General features: G+C 16.4%; 6 protein-coding genes across 6 annotated transcripts, besides 43 other annotated features; 4 read left to right on the top strand and 2 right to left on the bottom strand. All coding sequences in view use genetic code 6, as the record gives it.

Annotated features, from left to right (window-relative positions):
• Nucleotides 1-279: 279 nt before the first annotated feature.
• Nucleotides 280-368: a microsatellite.
• Nucleotides 290-403: a microsatellite.
• Nucleotides 359-403: a microsatellite.
• A 379-nt stretch (nt 404-782) lies between these two features.
• Nucleotides 783-836: a microsatellite.
• A 1,686-nt stretch (nt 837-2,522) lies between these two features.
• Nucleotides 2,523-2,605: a microsatellite.
• Nucleotides 2,535-2,605: a microsatellite.
• A 715-nt stretch (nt 2,606-3,320) lies between these two features.
• Nucleotides 3,321-3,362: a microsatellite.
• Nucleotides 3,357-3,414: a microsatellite.
• Nucleotides 3,415-4,127: 713 nt separating this feature from the next.
• Nucleotides 4,128-4,166: a microsatellite.
• Nucleotides 4,167-4,771: 605 nt separating this feature from the next.
• Nucleotides 4,772-4,809: a microsatellite.
• A 427-nt stretch (nt 4,810-5,236) lies between these two features.
• Nucleotides 5,237-5,293: a microsatellite.
• Nucleotides 5,276-5,326: a microsatellite.
• Nucleotides 5,287-5,324: a microsatellite.
• A 26-nt stretch (nt 5,327-5,352) lies between the features above and the next one.
• Nucleotides 5,353-5,408: a microsatellite.
• Nucleotides 5,409-5,498: 90 nt separating this feature from the next.
• Nucleotides 5,499-5,555: a microsatellite.
• A 274-nt stretch (nt 5,556-5,829) lies between these two features.
• Nucleotides 5,830-5,867: a microsatellite.
• Nucleotides 5,835-5,875: a microsatellite.
• Nucleotides 5,876-6,031: 156 nt separating this feature from the next.
• On the bottom strand, nt 6,032-7,105 carry IMG5_200610 (hypothetical protein). Its single transcript, XM_004024020.1, has one exon. It carries the CDS (start codon nt 7,000-7,002, stop codon nt 6,391-6,393), a length of 612 nt encoding a protein of 203 aa, XP_004024069.1. The 5' UTR covers nt 7,003-7,105; the 3' UTR covers nt 6,032-6,390.
• Nucleotides 6,263-6,304: a microsatellite.
• Nucleotides 7,106-7,735: 630 nt separating the features above from the next.
• Nucleotides 7,736-11,154, top strand: IMG5_200600 (protein kinase domain protein; the record flags this gene model as incomplete). Its single annotated transcript, XM_004024019.1, has 5 exons — nt 7,736-7,738; nt 8,080-8,770; nt 9,076-9,393; nt 10,402-10,451; nt 10,921-11,154. 5 exons carry the CDS (start codon nt 7,736-7,738, stop codon nt 11,152-11,154), a joined length of 1,296 nt encoding a protein of 431 aa, XP_004024068.1.
• Nucleotides 10,026-10,097: a microsatellite.
• Nucleotides 10,458-10,497: a microsatellite.
• Nucleotides 10,677-10,727: a microsatellite.
• Nucleotides 10,678-10,727: a microsatellite.
• Nucleotides 10,682-10,727: a microsatellite.
• Nucleotides 10,864-10,908: a microsatellite.
• A 372-nt stretch (nt 11,155-11,526) lies between the features above and the next one.
• Nucleotides 11,527-11,612: a microsatellite.
• Nucleotides 11,556-11,595: a microsatellite.
• Nucleotides 11,558-11,612: a microsatellite.
• A 2,309-nt stretch (nt 11,613-13,921) lies between these two features.
• Nucleotides 13,922-13,965: a microsatellite.
• A 75-nt stretch (nt 13,966-14,040) lies between these two features.
• Nucleotides 14,041-14,069: a microsatellite.
• Nucleotides 14,070-15,024: 955 nt separating this feature from the next.
• Nucleotides 15,025-15,939, top strand: IMG5_200590 (threonine aldolase, putative; the record flags this gene model as incomplete). The annotated part of the gene is made up of 1 exon (XM_004024018.1): nt 15,025-15,939. One exon carries the CDS (start codon nt 15,025-15,027, stop codon nt 15,937-15,939), a length of 915 nt encoding a protein of 304 aa, XP_004024067.1.
• A 263-nt stretch (nt 15,940-16,202) lies between these two features.
• Nucleotides 16,203-16,245: a microsatellite.
• A 157-nt stretch (nt 16,246-16,402) lies between these two features.
• On the top strand, nt 16,403-20,535 carry IMG5_200580 (hypothetical protein; the record flags this gene model as incomplete). The annotated part of the gene is made up of 9 exons (XM_004024017.1): nt 16,403-16,475; nt 16,527-16,699; nt 16,744-17,112; nt 17,230-18,231; nt 18,313-18,513; nt 18,566-19,156; nt 19,193-19,372; nt 19,428-19,826; nt 19,870-20,535. 9 exons carry the CDS (start codon nt 16,403-16,405, stop codon nt 20,533-20,535), a joined length of 3,654 nt encoding a protein of 1,217 aa, XP_004024066.1.
• Nucleotides 20,536-20,765: 230 nt separating this feature from the next.
• Nucleotides 20,766-20,806: a microsatellite.
• Nucleotides 20,807-21,331: 525 nt separating this feature from the next.
• Nucleotides 21,332-22,063, top strand: IMG5_200570 (hypothetical protein; the record flags this gene model as incomplete). Its single annotated transcript, XM_004024016.1, has 3 exons — nt 21,332-21,406; nt 21,516-21,783; nt 22,032-22,063. The coding sequence occupies 3 exons, from the start codon at nt 21,332-21,334 to the stop codon at nt 22,061-22,063; spliced, it is 375 nt and encodes a 124-aa protein (XP_004024065.1).
• Nucleotides 21,408-21,469: a microsatellite.
• Nucleotides 21,567-21,611: a microsatellite.
• A 120-nt stretch (nt 22,064-22,183) lies between the features above and the next one.
• IMG5_200560 (WD repeat protein) lies at nt 22,184-24,667 on the bottom strand (the record flags this gene model as incomplete). The annotated part of the gene is made up of 9 exons (XM_004024015.1): nt 22,184-22,203; nt 22,262-22,281; nt 22,654-22,875; nt 22,989-23,053; nt 23,097-23,357; nt 23,504-23,849; nt 23,920-24,181; nt 24,285-24,460; nt 24,606-24,667. The coding sequence occupies 9 exons, from the start codon at nt 24,665-24,667 to the stop codon at nt 22,184-22,186; spliced, it is 1,434 nt and encodes a 477-aa protein (XP_004024064.1).
• Nucleotides 22,915-22,978: a microsatellite.
• Nucleotides 24,215-24,271: a microsatellite.
• Nucleotides 24,226-24,273: a microsatellite.
• Nucleotides 24,233-24,273: a microsatellite.
• Nucleotides 24,234-24,273: a microsatellite.
• Nucleotides 24,466-24,504: a microsatellite.
• Nucleotides 24,474-24,512: a microsatellite.
• Nucleotides 24,666-24,717: a microsatellite.
• Nucleotides 24,667-24,715: a microsatellite.
• A 164-nt stretch (nt 24,718-24,881) lies between the features above and the next one.
• Nucleotides 24,882-24,934: a microsatellite.
• Nucleotides 24,935-25,481: the final 547 nt, after the last annotated feature.

The following is a 25,481-nucleotide window of genomic DNA, read 5'->3' as shown; positions in this document are numbered from 1 at the left end:
ATTATTAAACTTTTCGTTATTAAAGATTATCTTAAGAAGAATTTACTTCTATCATCTATGAACTTAAATCGTTTTTTCTTTTTAGACTACTCAATTAAGATTCATTGTCATATTGAAGTGCTTAAGATTAATTTATCTATTCTTTTTTTTTTTAATCATCGTGAGTAATAACTTTCTTTTGCAATTATTATTAATTGCTAAAAAGAATGGAATTATTTTTGATTATTTATTATTTCTATAAATTTATTTAATGAACTTATTATTACTGTTTTTAATGACTTTATTATACTTATTATTATAAAATTTTTTACTTTTATTAAAGTTATTATTATAATAAATTTTACTATTTCTATTATATTTATTATTATTATTATTATTATTATTATTATTATTATTATTATTACTAAGTCTTTTACTTTTTTATTAATTATTGATTTTGTAGATTTTAAAAATCTGAGTTCACTAAAGAATTTTATTATATTTAGTTTTCAAATTGCTTTATTGATTTAATTACTTTTATCTTTTTTTACTAATTCATTTTTTTTTTATTTAATTTTTTTAATTTATAAAAATAAATTATAATTTATATATTTATAAAAGTTTATAAAATTGTAAATTGATTATATTTTTCTAATTATTTATTATTATTAAATATTCTAAAAATTTATTATTTATAATCGCATTTTTATTAAATTATTTTAATTATTTTTTTAATTATAATATTTAAATTTTATAATGTATATAAAATAAATATTAATATCTTTTTTTTATTTTATTATATGCAATAAAATTTATTTTTAAATAAATATAATTTAATTTTTTAGTCAATATTATTTTATATATATTATTTTCATAAAATATAAATATATTTTACCAAAATTATATTTTTTCTTTTAGTTATAGTATATAAATATAGAAATATTATATATATGATAAATTAAATATTTTATTTTTTTTATATTAATACAAAATATATTTCTACATCAAATTTATTAAAAAATAAGTAAGAAATAATTTTATAATTTTTATTTATTAATCAGTATATATTTATAATAATTAATATACAAATATTTTTATATATTATTATTTAAAAAATTCTAAATATAAAAATAAAGTTCTTATTATTTATAAAATAATATTTATTTAAATTATATTTATGAATAAATTTTATATATTTAATTAATTTAAAATTTTATAAAATATATACCAAAAAATAGTCTTTTTATAAATTTTTATTTTATTTTTTCATATTGAGTTTTAACTAAAAATATGACCGTAATATAATTTTATTTTCTTAAAATATATTTAATAAAAATCATTTTATTATAGTATTTCAAAGTTTATTAAACATAATATAAATTACTATAAAATATTTTATTTTATATAAATAGTTTTTATTAAAACTTAATAATGCTACTTCCTATTGTTTTTTATATTTTTGTAACAAAAAAATTAAAATTAAATATAAAATAAAAAAATAATATGAATAAATAATAAATAAACTATTAGTAATATATAAGTATTTATATTTTTGTATTTATTTCTGTAATATTATTATTAGATAATATCTTCATTAAAATTTTATTTTAGATTTTTCAGAATGAAATAATATTAAAGGTTTTTTTATTTATATATCGAGATTGAGTAGATTGTAATAATAATCATCTTCATAAAAGTCATTTAAATTGCAGATTTATGGTTTTTTTTAAACTAATATTAGCATTAATATTATTTAAATATATTATTAAATCAGATTTCATTATAAAGGTTTTTTTTTATAATTAGCAGTTTATGTTTTTAAAAATTGTGTCTAGTATCTTTATTTCCTTTTAATATTAATTTTATTCAACAAAAAATTATTTTTCATTTATTTAAGAATAGAATACCTCATTTAAAGCTTTCTAAATATTTGCATTAAGTAATTAAATTTCCTAATTTTTTACAAAAAAGATATTACACATTCAATTATAATAATAATATTATAAAATTAATTTTTTCTTTTTTAAATACAAATTTTTGAAAATTTAGTACTTTTACATAAAGACATCTTTTTTTTTTAATCGAAAAAAAAATCAATTAATCCTTTTTTTAATTTTTATAAAAAAAATAAAATATTATATAATAACAAAAAACTTCTAAAGAATTTAATAAAATTAAAGCTTAGTCATAATAACTATTATATCTATATATAATCTCATCAGGAAAAAAGAGTTTCTTCTTATAAAATAAGAGTCATATATAAAACAAAATTATTCAATTAAATACACGTATTAATAAAAAATTATTCCATTATAGGACCATTTTATAGAGAAATGCTTTTTTTGTCAACTAAAGATTTATTGTCTATTGTATTTTTATTGTTTCTCTACGACATAATTTATATATATTTCGATTCTTAGTTAAATATCGATATCGTTATTTTACATTATACATATTTTTACTAAACTATTCATTATCAATATAATAATATACAGTATCAATACTATAAATAACATAAGAAAAAATATCACAAAAAGAGTTACATAAATATATTCATATAAATAAATATAAATATATATATAAATATATATATATATATATATATATATATATATATATATATATAATCTTATTAAATTCATTTTTTTATTATTTTTATAACGAAATAAATGCTAAATATATGTACATTAATGAAATATAAAATAACTATTATGTATAATTTAAAAAAATCAAGTAAATTATATTATATTTTTAGAACGTTTATATTTTCTATTATTCATTTTTTAAAAATCTCAAATTAAAAAAAGGTTATACATAATCCATTTTTATCACCTTTTTTTAGATTGTGTTTTTAAAAATACCAATATTTAATATAATTTTATTTTTAAACAAATAAGAATAAGAAATATCATTAAATAATATAAAAAAATAGAAAATCTTGCATTAATCTATCTTAAAAATCAAGTTAATTCCTATTTTGAATGAATTAACAAATCAAAGTTATTTTTTCATTTATGTAAAATAAAAACTTTATTGGTTTATAAATTAATAATTTTATTTTAATTTTAAGATAATATTAATATATGTTAGCGGATTTTTTATTATTATATAAAATATGAATTATGTTTATTTTAGTAGAATTTTCTTTTTTATTTTCAATAACTGGATCATTAAATATTTTGTAAAAAAAATAATTGATTTAAATTTAAAATAATTATATTAAAACAATGTTTGCTTTTATATCAAAAAAAAATTATTAAATTTAAATAATATATAATATTAGCATATTAAATTAAATAATGATTAAATATATATATTAATTTGAAAATTGAATAAACTTAATAAAAAATATTATAAAGCAATTATTAAAAAATTATTATAAATATATATATATATATATATATATATATATATATATATATATATATATTTATAAATTATATTTAATAATACTAATATTTTTAAAAAATTAATTAAAATAATCATTAAATTTATATTTAAGAAATATAATTTACACAAGACATTATTGTTATTAATAAATAGCCAGATATACTATTTAAAGTATCCTTAGTAGTAAAGTTTTCAATAATTTTGCAATGGGTAATAATATCATAAATTGAACTTTTTATGATAACAAATGAAAAAATACCAATAAGTTCATCTGCATCATAAAATATTTCATCTTAATAATAATCTTTTATACATTAATTAATAGCATCTTATGTTTTAACGATTATTTTTAACTTATGGACAGGGCTTCTTTAAAATTTAATTTATTCAAGTTATAAATAAGCTTATTAATAAGGAAATTCCTATTAAAATGAATAAAAATTATGGATAAAAACAAAAAATTACTTAATTTATTAGACAAAATTTCTCAGATATATTAAGAAAATTTGGTTTAATATTAATTTTATTCAATTAAGAAACTACAATAAAAAATTAATTGGCTAAATCTTTTTCATAAATAGAATGAGAAACATAAATAATAGAATAAATATAATCATCTTTAAACAAAATCGAACATAAAAAATTAATTAAATTTTCATATGTAATAAATTCTTCGGCATATTTACATTAACAAATTAAATCATCTAATTTATAATATTCTCGAATAAGTTCAATATATAAAATAACAAATTCTTTTAAATTACTTATTATTTATTTCAATTAATTTTATTTTATTTTTTAAATACATTTACCATATTCATTTATATAATACTAAACAAAATTATCTTTTATAACTCTCAAAGGCTTTTATTATTCGTAATTATTTTCTTCTTATAAATGATTTTCGATTAATAAAGTAATTGATTTATAATAAATAGCAGCTTAAAATAATTCATAATTACATTTTTTTAAATTCTCACTATTTATTAACAAAGTATTTGCATTAAAAAACTATATTTTTTCATCTTCTTTTTATTATTATAATAATTTCTTTTTTATTTTTTATTTTTTAGTACTTTTCATTGATATATTTTATGATTTATTTTTTACCAAATATTCTATTGTATCACCTATAATGGTTTCATGTATATTGCTTATTTTTTCATTTAAAATAGAAGAGTTTACCAAAATTTACTAAGATTTTTCTAAATATTAAGGCAGGCTAAAAGAAGAGGAAGAAGAACATGAATTACAATTTTTTTTTTTTTTTTAATCTTTTGCAATTACTTTTTTATTAATCGCATTATTATTTGAAGATATAGATTAATTTTAAACATTTTAATTATTCTGTTTATTTCCATCTTTTTAAAAACATATTTCACTATTTTTATTTATTGAATGGTTATTGTTATTATTATTATTATTATTACTATTATTATTTTAAATTTATATTTTATCTAATGTAAACCTTGCATTTTAATGTAATTCTTCTATATCTTTTATGTTTTCAGGAGTATTTTAATATTGTTAATTTATTAAATTAAATATATAAGCAGACCATTCCTAATTCTTAAATCTATTTGTTTTTATTAAAAGCTTAAAATGATAAAGCCATTCGTTTACATTTTTTTTCTTTTTTTAATAACACAAACATGATGGACATTTTTTTTTTATTTATTTCTAGGATAATAATTATTCGTGTAATTCATCTCCGTCAAAATAGCTTAAGCTTTAATCTTTTGATATTTTTTCTATGAAATTAATTTTATGTATTGTTTATTTATTTATTTATGAATTTTATGAGTATTAATCTTCTTGATTTATATAATTCATTTTTATTTATTTGGATTTTTAATGAAATTTTCTATATTTTTTGTATTATATTATTATTATTTTTTATATGATATTATACTTATTTTTTATAAATAAATTTTATAATAATATTTTATATATAAATGCTTTGTTTTTTAATACATAATCAACAAATAATAGTCATATAACATATAAAATAAATAATCAAATACTATATATAAAATAATCAATTTTATTATAATAATACTATACATTTTTATTAATATTAAAATAGTTATTAAATTTTTATCTTAAACATTTATATAAGATATATTTTATTTTATATATATTTTATTAAATTTTTTTAATTAATATATTAAATTTTTAATATATATAAGAAAGTTTTATAATCATACTATATGATATTTAAAAAATATTAAAGTTAATTAAAGTAATTCAAGCTTTTTTATACTTTTAAAATATTATTTTTATAATTATCAATGATGATTAAGATACAGAATAATTTTAATTACTCAATATTGTATATAAATTTAATTATATTCAAATAAAAATAGTTTTAAAAAGATCCAAAATATAGCATGCTAAAAAAATTTTTATAAATTTAATATACTTTTAATTATATCAATTAACATATATATATATATATATTAATAATAAAAATAAAAACATAATAATTAAAACAAAAAAATTAAAAAGTGATTAAAAATAAAAATGCAATAAATAAACAAACGATAAAATTACGATAGATTTATACCTAGAATAATTCATTAAAACTTTTATTAAATTGAGTTTAACCCATACAGCTAAGAATCTAAAAATCCTCTCAAAATACTAAACTTCGGAAAACAAATAGTATAACCCTAAACCAAATATTAATAATAATATTTCAAAGATTCATAACCAGATCTTTAATCATAAAAGAAAGATTAAAAAAAATTTGATCTAGTCCCTTCTCAAATTCTGGAAACACCGCCTTTACGTGACGATTTTTATCTCAACTTAATAAGTTATAACAATTAAAAAACTCTTTCAATATCAGTTAATTAGAAAGTATATCTATATAACACATCATCTAAAGAGTAAATAATAAAAAAAAATCTTAAAAAAAAATAAAAATAAAAAAGTATAAAATCAATAAACATATGTAAATCAACCGAATACGTTAGTTGCTTAAAATTTCATGAATATAATGAAAACCAATTAGCCATATCAGACAGTAAAGGAATTGTTTAGCTTTGGGACTTAAACAAGCTCCAAGCGATATCTACATTACAAAAATAAGGAAAAAGAGTTGGCGTATTAGCCTGGTAAAATGCATTCGTATTAACAGCAGCAGGAAAACAAAGAAGTATTTATAATTTAGACGTGAGATAAAAACAATCTATTTGTTAATCTTTCGAAAGCGGAGGTCATTAAAGGGAAGTATGTAGTTTAGCCTGGAGTTTCGATTCTAATTATTTACTTTCCGGGGGAAATGATAATAAGGTTTTTGTTTGGAATAAATTTAATTAACAAAGGCCTATTCACAAATTGAGTTAACATAAAGCAGGTGTTAAAGGGTTAAGTTGGAGTAGTTTAAAACATAGCCATTTTATTACTGGCGGAGGAAAGTTTGATGGCACTTTAAGACTTTGGGATTCTTTTAGTGGGGAAAATTTATAAGTTGTCAATACTGGGGCTTAAATATGTAATATTGTTTGCTCGAAAAATAATTATCCAGGCTTTTTTTTATGTACTTTTGGATTTCCTAGTAATAAAGTTATGGTTTGGTAAGAAAAAAAAACATAAAAAATCGAAAAAATTAGCGAAACGGAAGGACATTAGGGAAGAGTTTTATATTCTACAATTAATAGTAAAAACGAAGAAATAGTTACCTCGGCTAATGATGGATTTATTAAATTTTGGGATTGTTTTACTGATTTTCAAAAAAAAGAAAATGAAAATTAAACTTATAGTTTACTTTCTTAATTTTATTATTAATTAAGATGATTAGCTGATTTTTTATTTTTTAAAGATATTTTTATGTTTTAATTATTATTTGTGAATATAGAAAATAAAAATATAAATTATTTATTAAATTAATTTATATTTAAGATTTTAATTAATTATGAAGTGTTTATTAATATTAATCAATATATAAAAATATATTAAATTATAAATAATTATTATTTTTATCTTTTTAAGTTTTTTATTTTAATATATAAAACTGTATTTTTTTTTCTTTTTCTATAATTGTAATTATTATATTTATATCATAACATTGGATTCAAATTTTTAATAGTTTTTTTTTTTACAATTATTATTTTTATAAAAGAATAATACAATATTATTTAATTTATAAAAAAATTAAATTATATCATTATTATTATAAATATAGTTAAATATCAATGTTTATAAAAAAAGTAGTAAAATAAATTATATTTTTATAAAATTATTATAAATTTCGTAAATTTATTTAATAATAGAAATCATTTTATTTTTTACATGTAATAAATAAATTTAATTATATTTATAATATTAATATTTAAAAGTTTAAATCTATAATATAAATAAAATGGTCTTAAATAATCATAAATTAATATATTCATTAAAATAAATACATGATTGTTTTTTATAATTTTATATATTTAATTATAATATAAAAAATATGTTTTTGATTCATAAAAAAATTAAAAAATATACTTGTTAATCTCCTCAAATAAATAAAAAGGAATAAATAATTAATATATATAATATATAAAAATATTATATTATATTAATCATAATTAATTATAAAAAAAATTATTATAATTTATATTTAATCACAACACAATAATATAAAAAAGAAAAAAAACATCATATTGCTTTTTTAAAGATAAAAAAAAAACTAAAAAATCTAATATCCAAAATAAAAAAAAGAAACCTCCTAATACAATGGATAAAAAAGACTACAAAAAAATAAAACTACTTGGTGAAGGTTCTTATGGCAAAGCATATTTAGTCGAACGTATAATCGATAATTAATTATGTGTAATAAAATAAATTGATATTTCCCATATGACCGACTAAGAGAAATGCGATGCAATAAACGAGGCAAACATATTATAAATATTAAATCATCATAATATAATAAAATACCACGAATAATTTAAGACTAAAAAAAATAAATTATGTATAGTAATGGATTATGCTGAGGGTGGAGATTTATCTCAAATAATCTAAAAATAATAAATTATAAAAGAAGAGTAAATTATAGATTGGTTAACTTAAATTTGCTGTGCATTAAATTTAGTTCATTCCAAAAATATTATCCATAGAGATATTAAATCATAAAATATTTTCCTTACTTAAAATAAAATTATTAAACTTGCTGATTTTGGTATTGCAAAAATACTATCATGTACACGTGATAAAGCAAAAACCTTTATAGGTACACCCTATTATTTAGCCCCTGAATTAATCCAAAACAAACCCTATACTACTAAGGTTGATATTTGGTCTTTGGGGGTCCTTATATACGAACTTTGTGCTTTAAAGCAGCCTTTTGATGCGGGAAATATGCATGCTCTGGTACTTAAAATTATAAAAGGGGTTTATAACCCAATACCTGGTTAATATTCAAAAGAATTAAAATAGATAATATCTGAAATGTTAACAATTGACCCAGATAAAAGATTAAGCGCATAATAGATTTTATAAAAACCAATAATAAAAAAAAGGAGCATAGCTTTTTTACAAGAAACGCAGGCTTTGATGAAAGAAATGATATCAAAAGAAGTTAATAACAATAATTAAATAGAGAAAAAATTACCTGAATTAATTATAAATATTCAAGAAAACAACAACTAAAAAAAAATATAAAAAACACTGAAAATAAAAAATTATATAGAATTTAATCTCCAGTAAATATAATAGGTGGAAATTTAAAAAATGAAGAAAGAAATAAAGACCCTCCTTTAGATAATTTCAATGATTAATTTTTCATTATTAATAAAAAAGAAAACGAATAATAACCTTCCCCTCCTTTTAATTTCGAAAAAAAAAAAAACGCACTTGAAAAAATAAACCCTGTAAATAATTTCGTTTTGTAATAATAAACACCGCCTTTTGTTCGTCCTAATAATAATGTGAGAATAGGGAGCCCTAATACACGTCTTCCTTAATTAAATTTTTAACCTCCTCAACCTATTATTCCTCCTTTGGATAAAAATAAATTATTCAATGAAGGATAAAGTAAACTTTAAGGAAATATTCAAAATTTAATTTAAGGAAATCAAATACAAGTATTAAAAAAAATGAATTTATAAAAAAATTAATCTCCAATTATAAATAAAAATAAAAGCAATTAAGATATAAAATAATACTAAATAAAGTAAAGACTACCTACTGCCTGTAGCAAAATAGGAGGAAGCAAAAATTAATTATTAAATATAATTTAATAAAATGTAAAAATTAATAATAATTTAAACGAAAATATAAATAGTAATAATTAATAAAAACAAATAACCACAAAAATATAGATAAATTAAGAAAAAAAAGACGAACTTAATAGATATAATAATTTTTTCGAAGTAAATAATACTTTAATTTCTAATTATGAAAAAACAATAATTAATGTAGTAAATAATAATTTTAATAAAAAATAAAAAAATTCTTCAGTTCATTTAACAGTTAGTTATAGTATTTCTTAAAATAGTTCAGATGATATTAAAACATAATTAATTAAAAATAATTCTAAAGAAAATATTTCTAATTTTATAATATTTTAATAGGCATAATGTTAGGATTATTTCAAGGCTTAAAATATTTAATTTATTGCAAATTCTTCTTAATAAAATCTTTATAATGATAATTAAGAAATATTAAATAATATTACTAAAAATAATAATAATAATAATAATAATAATAATAATAATAATAATAATAATAATACATAAATTTCTATTTATGAAAACACAAATTTTATATAAGCAGATGGAATATAATCAGTAGACAGTTTCTATTGTAAGCAAAAATAATAAACTATAAAAAATGATAATAATTTGCAAACACAATAAAAATCAAATTCAGACAATGAATAAAAATAAAAAAGAAAAATTATTTATAAAATACCTTTTGATGAATTAAAATAATAAAAAATTATATAAATAAAAACAAAAAAGCATATAAGTAACAATAATATTGACAATATCAAGAATTCAAATCAAAAAATAATCTAATATAATATAAATAATAACATAGAAAAAGAAGTCAAAGATGTTAAAAGAATGTTAATTGAATTCAATGAAATGGTATTTATATATAAAAAATAATAAATCATATTAAAAATATAATAAACAAAAATAGATTTCTGGAAATTATTAAAGTTAACTTTTTAATTTAAATATAGAAAAATCAAAACTAAGTTTAGATTAAATTTAGGATAAAGAAGATTATCTTGATGATGATGAAGAAATAAATATCATATAAGATTATTAAAAGTAAAACATAAAATAAGATATTATTAATGACGAGAAAATATATAATAATAATAATTAATAAAATAATAATGATATATAATAAAATAAAAGTTCAATTAATAATAATTAACTAAATATTAATACCAATTAAAATTAATTATCTCAAAAATAATATACTAATTAATAAATTTAATAAATTATTTCTTCATAAAAAGTATCATAAAAACGAATATAAGTAAATATGTTTTTAAAAGTTTTTTTTTTTTTTAAAGAATTATTTTTTTTTTTTTTTTATTTTTAGAATCTTAAAAAATATTTAGAAAAAGAAATAGGAACTATGCATTTTTCAAAAGCTTATAAATTAGCACTTTCAGCTTTTGAGAAATAGGAAGATTTTTCAGAAAATAGCCCATTCTTTTATTAATTCTAAAATATGTTTCCTACCCTTAATTAAAAATATATTTCTAAATATTCTACTTTATTATATACCTTAGTTATGATTGAAAAAACTTAAGTTGCTATAAATAATAACTGATATAAATACAAATATAAATATTTAAAACAAAAAAATTGTATATATTAATATAAATTAATGTAAATTATATATTTATATTTTAAAATATTATTAATTTTTTTTTTTCTCTTTTTTCAATTTATAAAAAAAATATCACACTACCTTTTAAATTTTTGTATATTTTAATAACTTATAAAGAAATAGTTATTTTAATTAAATCAAAATTAATTTTTTTAATTATTATTAATAAAAAACATTACTCACAAAACAAAATATGAATATTAGAGACTATTAATATATGTTTTATTATTAAAGCAAAACAAAAAAATTGAAACAATTAATTATTTTTATATAAATGTAAAAGAAAAAAAGACTATATTAGTATTAATTTACTAATGAAAAATTAATAAATTTTAATCATAAATAAAATTTTAATAAAAATTATTAAAATTTTAATAAAATAATAAAAATTATTAATATTTTAGTTTAATTTTTAAACATCAAAAAATTAAAAAAACACTATTAGAATCTTTACATTAATAATAAATGCTTGAAAGAAATTTAAGTTCATAAAGAATAAGAGAAAGAATAAATTATGATAATTTTTTTAGTAATCAAAAAAGCATCAGTAGATTTTTAAGTTAATCGACAGAAAGAGGATTTACAAACAACTCAAATTCATCTAAAAATACCTAAAACACATCTCATATTCCAAAACAAAACAGCTTTTTGAAAAACTCTACTCAAAATCTATTCGAAAAGAGTAAAAACTTAAAATAAAGCATAATATTTTAAGTATAAGAATTACAATATAAAAAATAAAACTTCTAAAAATATCCACAAAAATTAAAATCTAATTAAAACTCTATATAGGAGATTCATAAACTAACTAATAAATATTAGAAACTGCTACATAATAATTTTTAAAAAGATTAAATATAAAATAAGGAAGTCGAATATGTAACAAGTATTTTGCAAAAAAAGGAAGATGATTAAAATTAAAATAGTTTTTTGGAAGATAATTAAATTCTGAAATAAAAAATATAAGAACTTGATTTATAAATATAAAAATTAAATGAAAAAATTGAATAATTTGAATAAAAAATTAATGAAATAAATATTAAAAATGAAGATTAAAAAAATTAAATAAAAAAAAAATTTTTTAAATAAATAGAATAAATAAATTAAAAAAACAAACAAAATATACTTAAAATATAATAAAAAAATCTCATAGATTAATAAAAATTAATAAAAGACTAAACACAATAATTAATATAAAATTTATTTGATAAGCTAATTATTTAAATATAAGAATCATAAAAATAAATATTAAAATAAAATCATTCAACCAAAGAAAAATAAATTGATTATCAAAAAATAGTAATTTAATAAAATTTAGAAATACTTAATTGTTTTTAATAATTATAAAATAAAATTAACTTTCCTTTTCAAGAAAATATTCATAAAAACAATATAACTTTATCTTAATAATATATTAATCATACTACAGATAATACTTCTATATAAAAACCATTTTAATAATAAGAAAACCTAAGTAATATAGAAAATCAATTAAATTAGGAATAATAAAAAACTTTATAATAGCAAATGTTGACTATTAATAATATTAATAATTAAAATGAAATTAAAATCGAAGAATTAAAATAAATTATTGACCTCTAAAATTAATAAATATAAGAATTAAAATTAAATAACTCAAAAACTTTAAATAATAATAATTAAATATAAAATTCTTAGTTAGTTAATAGTAATGAAAGTTAAATAATTTTTTTTTTTTAATTATTATTTTTTTTAAAAAAAAATAGCTATATATGAATTTAGTTCTATTAATATTACTTGTTATTGGACATTTCAAATTAATTGTTTTGGAAATTTTAATAAATTAATTAATGAAGGGTGGGAAATAAAAAGTATATAAACTGATAATAAATTTTAATATTTATAAGATTTTTATGCTATTATAGGAACTCCTTGTTCTGGAAAAACAACAATAATAAATACTTTACTCAAATCTAAAATAATAAATAATTAAGAAAATTCAACTGAAGGATGTTTTTCACCTAAATTAAATATACTAAAATTCGAAAAAAATGCATTTGTAAAATACAATATAGGAAATCCAATAAAAAATTATAATGATTAATAGAGTTAATCAAATGCAGAATAAATTAATAATTTTTGGATTGATTTTTTTATTTAAAATAGTTAAAAATTAATATTAGTAATAAATTAATTAGGTCTTAATGAATAAAATATATTTAATTACATAATAAAAAGAATCTAAAACGAAAAATAATTATAGATTAAAGAAGTCATTCTTATCCATAATTATTATAATTTAAAATTAAATAATAAAGAAAGTCTATGTTAATACTTTTATGAAAGTTTAGATTATTTATACTAAGATTTCCGTGAAAGAAAAAGAATTCAATTAAAAGATTATAAATCAATTATTATCTAAAATAAATTTGATAAATAAAAATTTGTAAATATTTCTCATTTACTTGTTGGAAATTATCAAAACGAACTTTTCGAAAGCTTTAAAAATAATACTTTTTAATATCTTAATTAATAAATAGCCGAGAATCAAAAAAATAATTTTTATATTAATTTAAAATCATTTTGTGAAAATAATATTTAATAATATTTATAATAAAATTTAGAATAAATACAATAATTTTTTTATGATGAGGAAAACGGAAAAATATTTTTAAAAGATAAATAATAATGAATTTAACATAAAATATATACGATATTAATTATTTTGTTTATTATTAAATTTTAATAATTAATTTTATTTATTAATTTTATATACAAATATAATTAAATAATAAAAATAAATTTTTTTTAATTTCATATTTAAATTTATTTAAGGAAAAAAAAAAAATATATATATATATATATATATATATATAATTGATATAATTAATTTTTATTTTATAAATTTAATTTATAAATATAATTATTTTGATAATTATATTTTTATTAGTTAATGAGAATTTAAAATACAAATATATAATAATGTATTTATTACTTTTTAATATTATTATCTTTTTTTCTGTTTCTATAAAATTTTTTTAAAACTTAATCAAAAAAATAAAAATTCGAGAAAAAATGTAATATGGCCTTTTTGATAAATTTAATAATCATTTTATACCTATACCTAAACTTAAATATTTAATTTTATTTAATTTATTTTATAATTTATTAATATTTTCTTTTTACTACTTATTTATTATATAAGTTAAAAAAAAGAATGTCAATATTCCAAATTTAACGTCATAAAAATAATTTAATAACATCAAAAATTATAAAAATGATGCAAAAAAGAAAGAAAGCAGTAAAAGTAAATTAAATAAAAATTAAAAATAAAAAATTAACAAATTATATATATATAAAAATAAAATCAATAATATTATATATATTTATATAAATTTTATTTATATAAAATTTGACATCAAAAATTCGAATTAAATAAAAGGGCGGATTCAACACAAAAAAAAAGAACAAATTATTAAAATAAATAAATAATAAATAAAAAAGTAACAATCTAAATATAATAAAAGATTAAAAAATAAAGCAAACGAATAAATGCAATAATAATAATAATAACATAATAACTGCAACTACACTTAAGAAACTTCATATTCCCTAATAAATTCTGAAAAAGATATATTCGATCAACAATCAACCTCACTTATACATTTAGCTTCATTAAACACAAGATCATTTCCCTCGACTTGTGAAAACCAAAGTGTAAAACTTAGAAAAGTCCAAAAAACCAAAAAAAATATTCGAAAATAATAAAAAATAAATTAATATTAAAATATCGATCTCCGAAGTGACACTGTAACTCTTCCAACAAAAAAAATGCTAAAAAGTATCCAAAAAGCAATTTTGGGAGATGATGTATTCCGAGATGATCCTACAGTATAAAAATTACAAAATTTTGCAGCTAATTTATTTTATAAAGAGGCTGCATTATTAGTTCCTTCAGGTTGTATGGGAAATTCTTGTGCACTAATGTGTCATACATAAAGAGGTTAGGAGTTAATATGTTCAGACGAATGTCATATTATATAATAAGAAAGATCTTTTGTATCATAAATTGCATAGTTATAATCCAGAACTATAAGTACTGAACATACAAAAGGGTTATTAACACCAGAAAGTATCGAAAAAGTTATTCGAAAACTAGATTTTATAACCGAGCCTTCTACAGGACTCATAACACTTGAACAACCTACTTTTACTGGACTTGTCTATCCTTTAGAGACACTTAAATAAATATATGCAGTTGCTTAAAAATATAAAATTCCTCTCCATATTGATGGAGCAAGAGTATTTCACGCAGCCGCTGCTTTGAATTGTGAAGTAAAGGATATTACATAATATTGTGATAGTATTCAATTTTGCTTAAGTAAGGGATTATGTGCCCCTATTGGTTCAATGATAGTTGGAAAAAAAGATTTCATTGAAAAAAGTATTTTAGTAAGAAAGTTATTAGGAGGAGGAATGAGACAGGCTGGTATTTTGGCAGCTCCTGGTCTTATAGGACTAAAATATATGAGAAGATTTATGAAATTAGATATTTAAATTGCTTAAAAGTGGCTGAGGAGTTAGTAAAAATAAACGGAATAGGAGTCATTAGAAAAGTTGAAATTAACATGGTTTATTTCAAAGTTTGTAAATAAGGAGTGGATAATACATAATTAGTAGGATTTATGGAATAAAATGGAATAAAAATGCTTGGGTAAAACGGAGATGGGATTTTTAGAGTTATGACACATTATTATATAAGAGATAAAGAAATTTAATGTTTTATTGATTTATTAAAGTATTTTTTATAGATTTAAAATGTTGGATAATGATTAGTTTTGTTTGTTTCTTTTTTATTTATTTAAAAAGTGCTAGTTTTTTTTAATTTTTTAATATAATTATAATAAATTATAACAAAAATTTATATATTTCAAATTTATTTGTTTTAGTTTTATTTTTTTAAATAATTTAAATTAATTTTATAATTGAATTCCTATTCGTATTTTTTAATTTAAATAAAATAAAATAGTTAATACAATTAAATATTTAATAATCAATTTTTTAAAAAATAATTTAATAATACTTTATTTTTATTATTATATTTCATCAATTTTTATATTTAATTATTTTGTTTTTTAAAATAAAAATCTATTAATTTTATAATTTTTATTATATTTTTTAAAAAAATACATTAATTAAGTTATTAAAAATGTAATTTTTAAAAAACGAAGCATATAAATAAGAAGCAATTCCATTAATAGTACATAATCCATCTGATTAATGTACTATATAAAAATATCCAAAGAAAATTCTTTAATTAAAAATAATAAAAGGTTATTAATTAAATGATGAAGCAATAGAATATATATAATAAATACCAGGTCCCATAGGAATAATAGGAGTAGCAGGAATGTATCGTACAGGAAAAAGTTATTTACTAAATTAAATGTTATTATAGCGTTCTGATGGTTTTGGAGTAGGTCCGACTGTTAATCCTTGTACAAAAGTAAACAAAAAAAACAAAAATATAATATTTATTAAATAAAAAAGGGTTTATGGATATGGGGAACTCCATTATTTATTGAAAATGATATTGGAGAAAAAATTTATGTTTTAATTATTGATTCAGAAGGTATTGGAGCTTTAGATGAAGATTCAACCCATGATTCTCGTATATTTGCATTGACCATTTTATTAAGTTCTTGTTTTATTTATAACTCGATTGGTTCAATAGATGAACTTGCAATTCAAAATCTCTCTTTAATAGTAAATTTAACAAAAAACATACATGTTAAAAGTGGACAAAATGAAGATGCCGATTTTGAAGATTATTCTTAATATTTGCCTTCCTTTTTTTGGGTTGTTAGAGATTTTTCTTTATAATTAATTAATAATGAAGGGGAACAAATAACTTCTTAAGTATTTATATTATTTATTATTATTTTATTTTAAAATAAAATAAAAATGAAATGAAATGAATTTTTTTTTTTCTTTATGAAAATTATATATATTAATTATATGTTTATTTAAAAAAAGGAATATTTAGAAATGGCCTTATAACCATAGAAAGGATTTTCTGATAATGTTGAATAAAAAAATAGAATAAGAAGATTATTATCGACATTTTTTAAATAACGTAATTGTGCTACACTCGTCCGTCCATTAACAAATGAAGAAAATCTTCAAAATCTCGATAAATTATAATATAACTAACTTCGTCCTGAATTCTATTAATAAATTTTATTATTAAGAAAACAAATATTAACATAAATTCGTCCTAAAAAATTAAAAGAGATACCTTTATCAGGTGAAATGTACTCTACATTAATACGAAGTTATGTAAATTCAATAAATAATGGCGTAATTCCTAATGTAGAAAATGCATGGACCTATATATGCCAAAATGAATGCTATAAAGCCTAATAAAAAAGCATTTAAATATATGAATAGTTATAATCTGAAATTTGTAATACTAAACTTCCGTGTACAAATGAGGAATTAAAGAGTTTTTTAAAATCTGCAAAAAAAATTGCTTTGGAAGAATTTAAAAAAATTTCAATGGGAGAAATTTCGGAAAACTATATTTAGGAAGTAAAAAAGAAAATCAAAGTAAAATAAATTTATATTAAATGTGAAAATGATAAATTAAGTGCTAAAAATTGTAATAACTTTATTTTAAATGAATTTTAAAGTATAGAAAAAAAAATGAAAGTTAATGATTATTAAAGCTTTTTCGAATATTAATAAGATCTTAAACTATTTCTTAAGTATTATGTTGAAAATGCACCAAAAACACCTAATTTTCTTATGTTTATTTACGAATTTCTTTATAAAGTGGGAATTGAAGGAGCTTTTTATTTCATTAAATTATAAAATCATGAAAATGAAATCTAAAAGCTACTCAAAAATGAAATATAAAAAAAATTAGAAACAGAAACAACAGAACTTAAATATAAACTTAATTATGAATCTAGTATTTCTTAATAAAAAATTGCTTAATTGGAATAAGAAAAAACTAATTTTGCTGTAAAAGAATAAGTATATTTAATATATATATTTTATTGAATTCATATAAATATATATATATATATATGTATTTATATATAATGAAATTTTTAGAACTACAAAGATCAATTAACTTAATTAAAAATCGAAAAAGAAAAATTAGAATATGACATTAAAGAATAAATAAATAATGAGAAATATGAATACTAAAAGTATTTAAATGAATTAAAATAAAAAATCGTGATTTTACAAGAAGAACTGAATGAATGTGAAAGAACTAAAGTTTTACAATAATCTGAATATGAAAAGGATAAGGTTTTTTATAATTAAAACATTTTTTTAAAAAAATAAATAAATAAAAAAATAGGCTTTATTAAATTAAAAATTACATTATTATGAAAAACAAATAGAAGAATATTTAAAGAAAGACAAAGATTAATAAATTACTATAAAAAATTTAGGCAAAGACTAAAATTAATAATTAAAAGATCTTTCTTACAAATACGAAATATAAATAAAATAATTAAACTAAAAAATAAACGAATACTAAGATAAAATTAACGAACAAGAAAACGAAATACAATTAAAATAACAAAAATATGACAATGAAAGAAAAAAATTTTAAATAACAGAAAACAATTTCGTTTAATTATTAGAAGAATCAAATAACTCAATATAATAATTACACTTTTAAATAAAAGAAATGAAAAAATATGATGAATAATAATAAGAGTGTATATAAAATGATATTACTAAATATAATATAGAATTATAAGAAAAAGTTTAATATTATGAAGAAGTATTGAAAGAAAAAGAAGATACACTTATTAATTTCAAAAATAACTTCTAGAAGGAAAAAGCATTATTTTAATAAAAACTAGAATTTCTTTAATTATAATATGAAGAAACTAAATAATAATTAGAAGAAAACAAAAGAGCACATGAAGCTATTATGAAAGTAATTTCAGTTAAAAAAAAAATATAAAAAAAAAAGGCTTTAGAATCTTCAAGTTTTGATTCTTCGGCAAAATTTGATAACAAATAGTTATAAGAATTAAAGGATAATCATAACAAAGAAATAAAAGCTTTAGAAAATGACTTTGAAAAGGCAAAAAAAAGATATATATAATAAATTGAATAATTAAATGAAAAAAATAATGATTTAGAAATTAAAGTAAACTTCTTATTTTTTTAACAAAAAATACTATTTTTAATAAAAACTAAAAAAGCTTAAATTTGAAAATGCAGATCTCAGTAAAGAAATAGAATAATTAAGGGAAAAAACACTTAATTTTGAAAATTTGATATAAAAATATTAACAAAAAATTCAAATTTTAGAATTTGAGAAATCAAATTTAGCAAAGGAAAACGAAGAAAAATACTTCAAAAAAATACACGAATTAGAAGATGAAATAGAAGAAACAAAGCTAAATGCAGCAAAGGAAATTCGTGAATCTTAATAAAAATCAGAAGAAAATTTACTTTAATTAAAAAGTATTTACACAATCGAAAGAGAAACAATAGAAAGACGTTTAATAGAAGACAAAGAAAAATTTGATAAAAAATACTAATAAGCAGGTAATGAATATTAGGAATAAATAAGAGAATAATAATAAAATTATGAAGACGTATTTTTTTATTTAATTTTTTTCAATAAATAACATATAAAAGGAAATTGAAAATTTAAAAGAAGATTTGAGTTAATAAGAGTAATAATATCATGAAACAGTTTAATAATATGAGCATGAGTTAGCTTTAAAATAATAAGCAATAGATACATTAGAAAAGTATATAAAAGAAATCAAAGAAAGTCTAGTTAGTATATAATAAAATAATAATAATACAATTTAATAATAATTTAAGAATTTTGATATAGAAAGAAAAACTTTATCTTAGAAATATTATTAAATTAATAATGAACTTTAAAACAAAGAAAAGAACTAATAACTATATAATAAAAAAAGAAAATATAGAAAGCCAATTAAAGAAAAAAGAAAACAATATATTATAATTAAAATAAGATTTCTAAACGAAAAAAATACACTTCTTAGTCATATTGACGATAATAAAAATAAACTAAATTTATAAAATGAAGAATTTATCGCTCAAAAAATTGAAATTTCTAAATAGATTGCTTTAGCTAATCAAAAAGTAAAAAAAAAAAATATTATTTTTTATTATATTTTTATAATATAGAATGACTTTTTAATTAAGAAAATGAAGATTTATAAAAATAAAATTAAATAATAACAATTAATTATGAAGAAAAATTAAGTAAAAAAATATTAATATATATATTTTATAAAAATAAATTAGAATTATTAAAAAATGAAATGAATTAAGAAATAATTGATAAAACATAAAGATTATAATAACAAAAAGACTTAATGGAAGAAAAATATGATAAAGCTAGAAAATGTTTAAAAGAAATAGAAAGCACATATAATAAATAATTATCATAAATTGAAAAAGAGAAATCAATATATTAAGAAAAATTGGCAAATATAGAATAAAAAAAATCCGAATAAGAATTAAAATTGTAGGCAGAAAATTAAAATTATGTAATTTAAATTTTCTAATTAAAAGAATAAATTTCTAATGAAAAGAAATAACTATAATATGAGGCAGATAGGTATAAATAATATAATTTATAATTAGAATAAGATAAGAATGAGATTCTTACTAACTATGAAAGAGATAAAGCTTTATGGGAAGGAAAATTTGTTTTTCTTGAATAATAAAAAGAATAAGTATATTTTTATATAATAATAAAAAAATTATGTTTTTTTTTAAAAAAGGCGAAATAAGATTTGGTTGATGCTTTAAAAAAATTTGAAATGACTTTAATTCATTTATAAAAAGCAAGAAATAATGAAAAAGATGAAAATTCTAATAATTTAAATGAATTATTAATATCAATGGAAAAAAAATATTAAAATTAAATTAATGATTTAAATGAAAATCATTTAAGAATAGTATAAGATTATGAAGATAAAGTATTTTATATTTTCTAAAATCTAAATAAAATTAAAAATAGCAAAGAAAATTAAATAAAGAATTAAAATAATTGAAGGAATGCTCAATTGTAGAAAAAAAAGGAAAATTAGGAAATTAATTAATAACGGAAAAGAAAATGCAAGAATTATTAGAAGGTGAGAGAAAATTATAGTAAGAAATAGACTTTTTAAAAAACGAAAAAGATTAGAAGGTATATATATAAAGATAAATTATATATATATATATATATATATATATATATATAAATATATATTTTTTATCTTTATTTAATTTTTTTATTTTAATTATAAATAAAAAAGATTATAGAATTTTAAAAATAAATTGACTTAGAAAGAGAAAACTCTAAAAACAAAATAAATGAATTAAAATAAAAATACAAGGAATCAGAATAAAAAAGAAGTAATTTAATATTTGAACACGAAAAAGAACGATCAAAATGGAATTTAGATAGAGATTATTTATTACAATAAAAAAATGAATGTTAAGAATTAGTTGATAAATTAGAAAAAAAAAGAGATATAATCTTAAGAGAAAACGAAAAACTTAAAAACGATACTAGAGTATCCCGTAGATCAATAAATTTAATGGGAAATTCTAATTTGAATAATTAGATTTTAACTTCAAGTAAAACTTAAAGTTAGGCAAAAAGATATGGCACCTATAATTCTTAATTAAGTCCATTGTCAAATAATTCAGTATAGTAAAAAAGTATTGTTTTATAAGAGAATAACAATTATATAAGTTAATAAAATATTTATTAATAAAAAGGTGATTTTAATTATTTAGTAAATAATAATTATGATATTGCTAAATAGTAAAGCCCTTCTATCAACAAATCAGAAAATGAATAATTTGAATAAAGATAATAACTTTATTTATAATAATAATAATAATAAAAATAATAAAGTATGTATTATTAATAATAAGATTTTATGGATTAATAATAATATTAATAGCAAAATTATAATCAAAATAAACTTAAATCTCCTGATTAAATTAATAAAAATTAATAATAAGTTTAACTTAATAGTAATTATTAACATACTTAAAAAAATTATGACTTACCTTAATTTTAAATGAAAAATAATAATTAGATTTCTAATGAAAAGTTTAAATATTGCTGAAATCGAAATATTATATTATTAAATATATTTTTTTATTATAAAAAAATAAATTTTTATTAATTATATATAATTTTATAATAACACAATTATTTATTTTTTATATAAACTTTTGTTATTTTTTAAGTATTTATTAAAAAAATATGTATCATAATATATTTTTAGAAGTAATATATATAAATTCTATAAATATTACTAATAAAATAAATAAAAAAATAAATTAAACATTAAATTGGATTTGAATATAAAAATAATTTTTAATAAATTAAATAAAAATTGATATATATAAATTAAAATCAAAAACAAAATAATATACAAAACATCATTCTTAATCCTATTCTTTTTATTTTTTAACAAAATCATCATCTAAAAAATATTCAAGTTTTTAGCAGCCTCATCTTCAGGTAAATAAATTAAATCAAGAGGCCTAAATATTTACAAAGAACCTCCTCCAGAATTATCGTGATCGAATTCTTGACAAGTACTCATAATACTCCAATCACTTTCCGTATTCCAATCTAAATCATTAATAACTCCTCTATAGTAAAAAAATAATAATATTTTAAATAAATAAAACATATAAATATATATATATATATATATATATATATATATATATATATATATATAAAATATATATAAAAAATAAACTTTTATCCAAAATGAGTTAATAATGGTTTATATAAATTTTATTCATAATCAATTTGTAAATTATTCTATTTTTTTTTAAATTATAAATTTTAATCTATTATTTTTTACCAAATCATATATATAAAGATTATCTGAACCAATACTTAAATAATTTCCTTTAAATGGAGCAAATTTAATGCTCATTACAGAATATTAAGACAATTCTTCATTTAAAATTTATTCATTATTAGTTTTTATAGTAACAATTTTTTTATAATTTCTAATATCCATTACACAAGCAGTTCCGTCTGAAGAACCAGTAGCAATATAAAACTCATTAGGTATACTCCAATCGACACAATTAATATCATCATTATGTAAATCATTCACCTTTTTTTTTAATATTTATTATTTAATTAATTTTTTAAAATTAAAAATAAATATTAAAACTGAAATTTTTAAAATAAATAAAATTCTTTATATATTTTGTTTCTTTTATATGAATTTTATTTTTATTTTTAAAAAAAAATTCTTACCTCTTATTATTTTTCATGTGATACTCTTAAATCCCATAAAAGTAATTTTTTATCATCTCCAACACTTACAAGTACATCTTTTTTATTTGGTGAAAATGAAATATCTTCAATCATTTCAGTATGTCCTAATAAAGTTATATTATTTTTTAATTTAAATTATTCATTTTGATTTCCTATATGATTAAGTTCTCTTTTATTTAATAAATAATTATTTGAAAGTCTTGTCTAATAATTTTCTATATCCCAAATTAATATTGCTAAATCTTTTCCTCCACTTGCAATTCTATAACTATTTTTTGCCCAACTTAAGGCAAATGAAGGGGATTTTGTACTATGGCCTATTAATCTTTAATATTTTAAATTATTATATGCTTTTATATTTATTTTTTAATGTTTTTTTTTTAAAAAAAAAATACTTTATTTCTGGAATATTAGCATATTTAGTATTATTAAATTAAGGTTGGTTTTTATGTTTATCTAAATCCCAAATAAAAATAAAACCTGAATCATTTTTGGTAGCAATAATTTTATTATTTAATAAACATTTTTTCATTATATTTGCGTCTCCAGGATGTATTATTATTTGCTTTATTTTTAAATTTGTATGCTTTTTTAGATTTTCTTACAAATAAACATTTCTTAATTCTTAATTGAAGCATTTTCCATGTTAAGGTATATCTATTTATCAAAATTATATATTATAAAAAAAACTATTTTTTTCAATTTAATTTTTTTTTTATTTTATTTTATTTTATTTTTATTTTTTTTTAAAAAAAAGAACCTATTTGTGCTACAATTAATTAACTTGGTTATTTTTACCATGAATTTTCTTATTCAATATATGTTCCATCAGTTCTGCAAGCAAAAAAAATATTTTATTTAATGTATTAGGAATTTTGTTAAATAACTGGACCCCATTAACATGTTGTACATGGCCAATCTAAATTATTATCTAAACTTTATATTTAATTTTTTTATTTAATTTTTTTTATATATTTTTTATATATATAAGAAGTTTAGTATAATAATAATTCGTAATAAAATGCCTTATAATAATTATTTTATAATTTTTTTTAAAGAATTTAAAAAGTAACTTATATACATATAATCATATAAGTAAGGGTTATAAAGTTTCCATTTTTATTGTTTTTCATTAAAATTCATTTTATTTTATTTTTATATTTTTTTTTTTTTATTATTATTAGTTTTTTTATAGAAGATTTTTTTAATTTTTTTTGCTTTAATTTAAATATCGGTATTTTGTTAATTAAAAATATAAAATTAAATTTACAAATTAAAAGTTAGATATTTATAAAAATAATATTTTGTGTTTTTACTTAATCATTATAAGTAAATATTATTTTTTTATTAATATAATTATTAAATAAAACAAAAAATGTGAGATTTAAATAAAAAATATTAAATATAAATCAATTTTAATAAATATGAAATTATATTATAAATAAAATATTATTTATTTATAAAAAAATCTATGTTAATTTTACATAATTTTAATCATTAATTATTATGATATATGATATGTAATTTTTTAAATAAAGACCATTAAATACGAGTATAAAAAAGTTAATTTGTTTGATATAATCAATATAGGAATTAACCAAAAATAAAATTAAATATAAACTTGAATATGTATGTATATATATTATTATAAAAATAAATTTTATTAAAATAAAGAAATAAATATAGATTAAATATTATCAATTTTTGTTGAACCTAAATAAATTCATTATTAATATTTATTTATGAGGTTATAGATATCTTTCAATCCATAATATTCATCAAAATGGATTATAAAATATATAAATGATTCTTAATATTTAGAATTTATAAAGGAACTTTTTTAGTTTTTTTCTTCTAAATTATTTTTTTAATTATAATAGAAGAAATACCTTAAACATTATTTTTAAACATTTTTTAAAACAGAATCACTCTCTTTCTTTTTTAATTTTAAAAAATT

The sequence above is a fragment of the Ichthyophthirius multifiliis genome, assembly GCF_000220395.1.
Source record: "Ichthyophthirius multifiliis unplaced genomic scaffold scaff_1120509251422, whole genome shotgun sequence".
NCBI classification, from domain to species: domain Eukaryota; phylum Ciliophora; class Oligohymenophorea; order Hymenostomatida; genus Ichthyophthirius; species Ichthyophthirius multifiliis.
The sequence above is the reverse complement of the archived record's forward strand: the minus strand, read 5'-3'. Positions and strand labels throughout refer to the sequence as shown.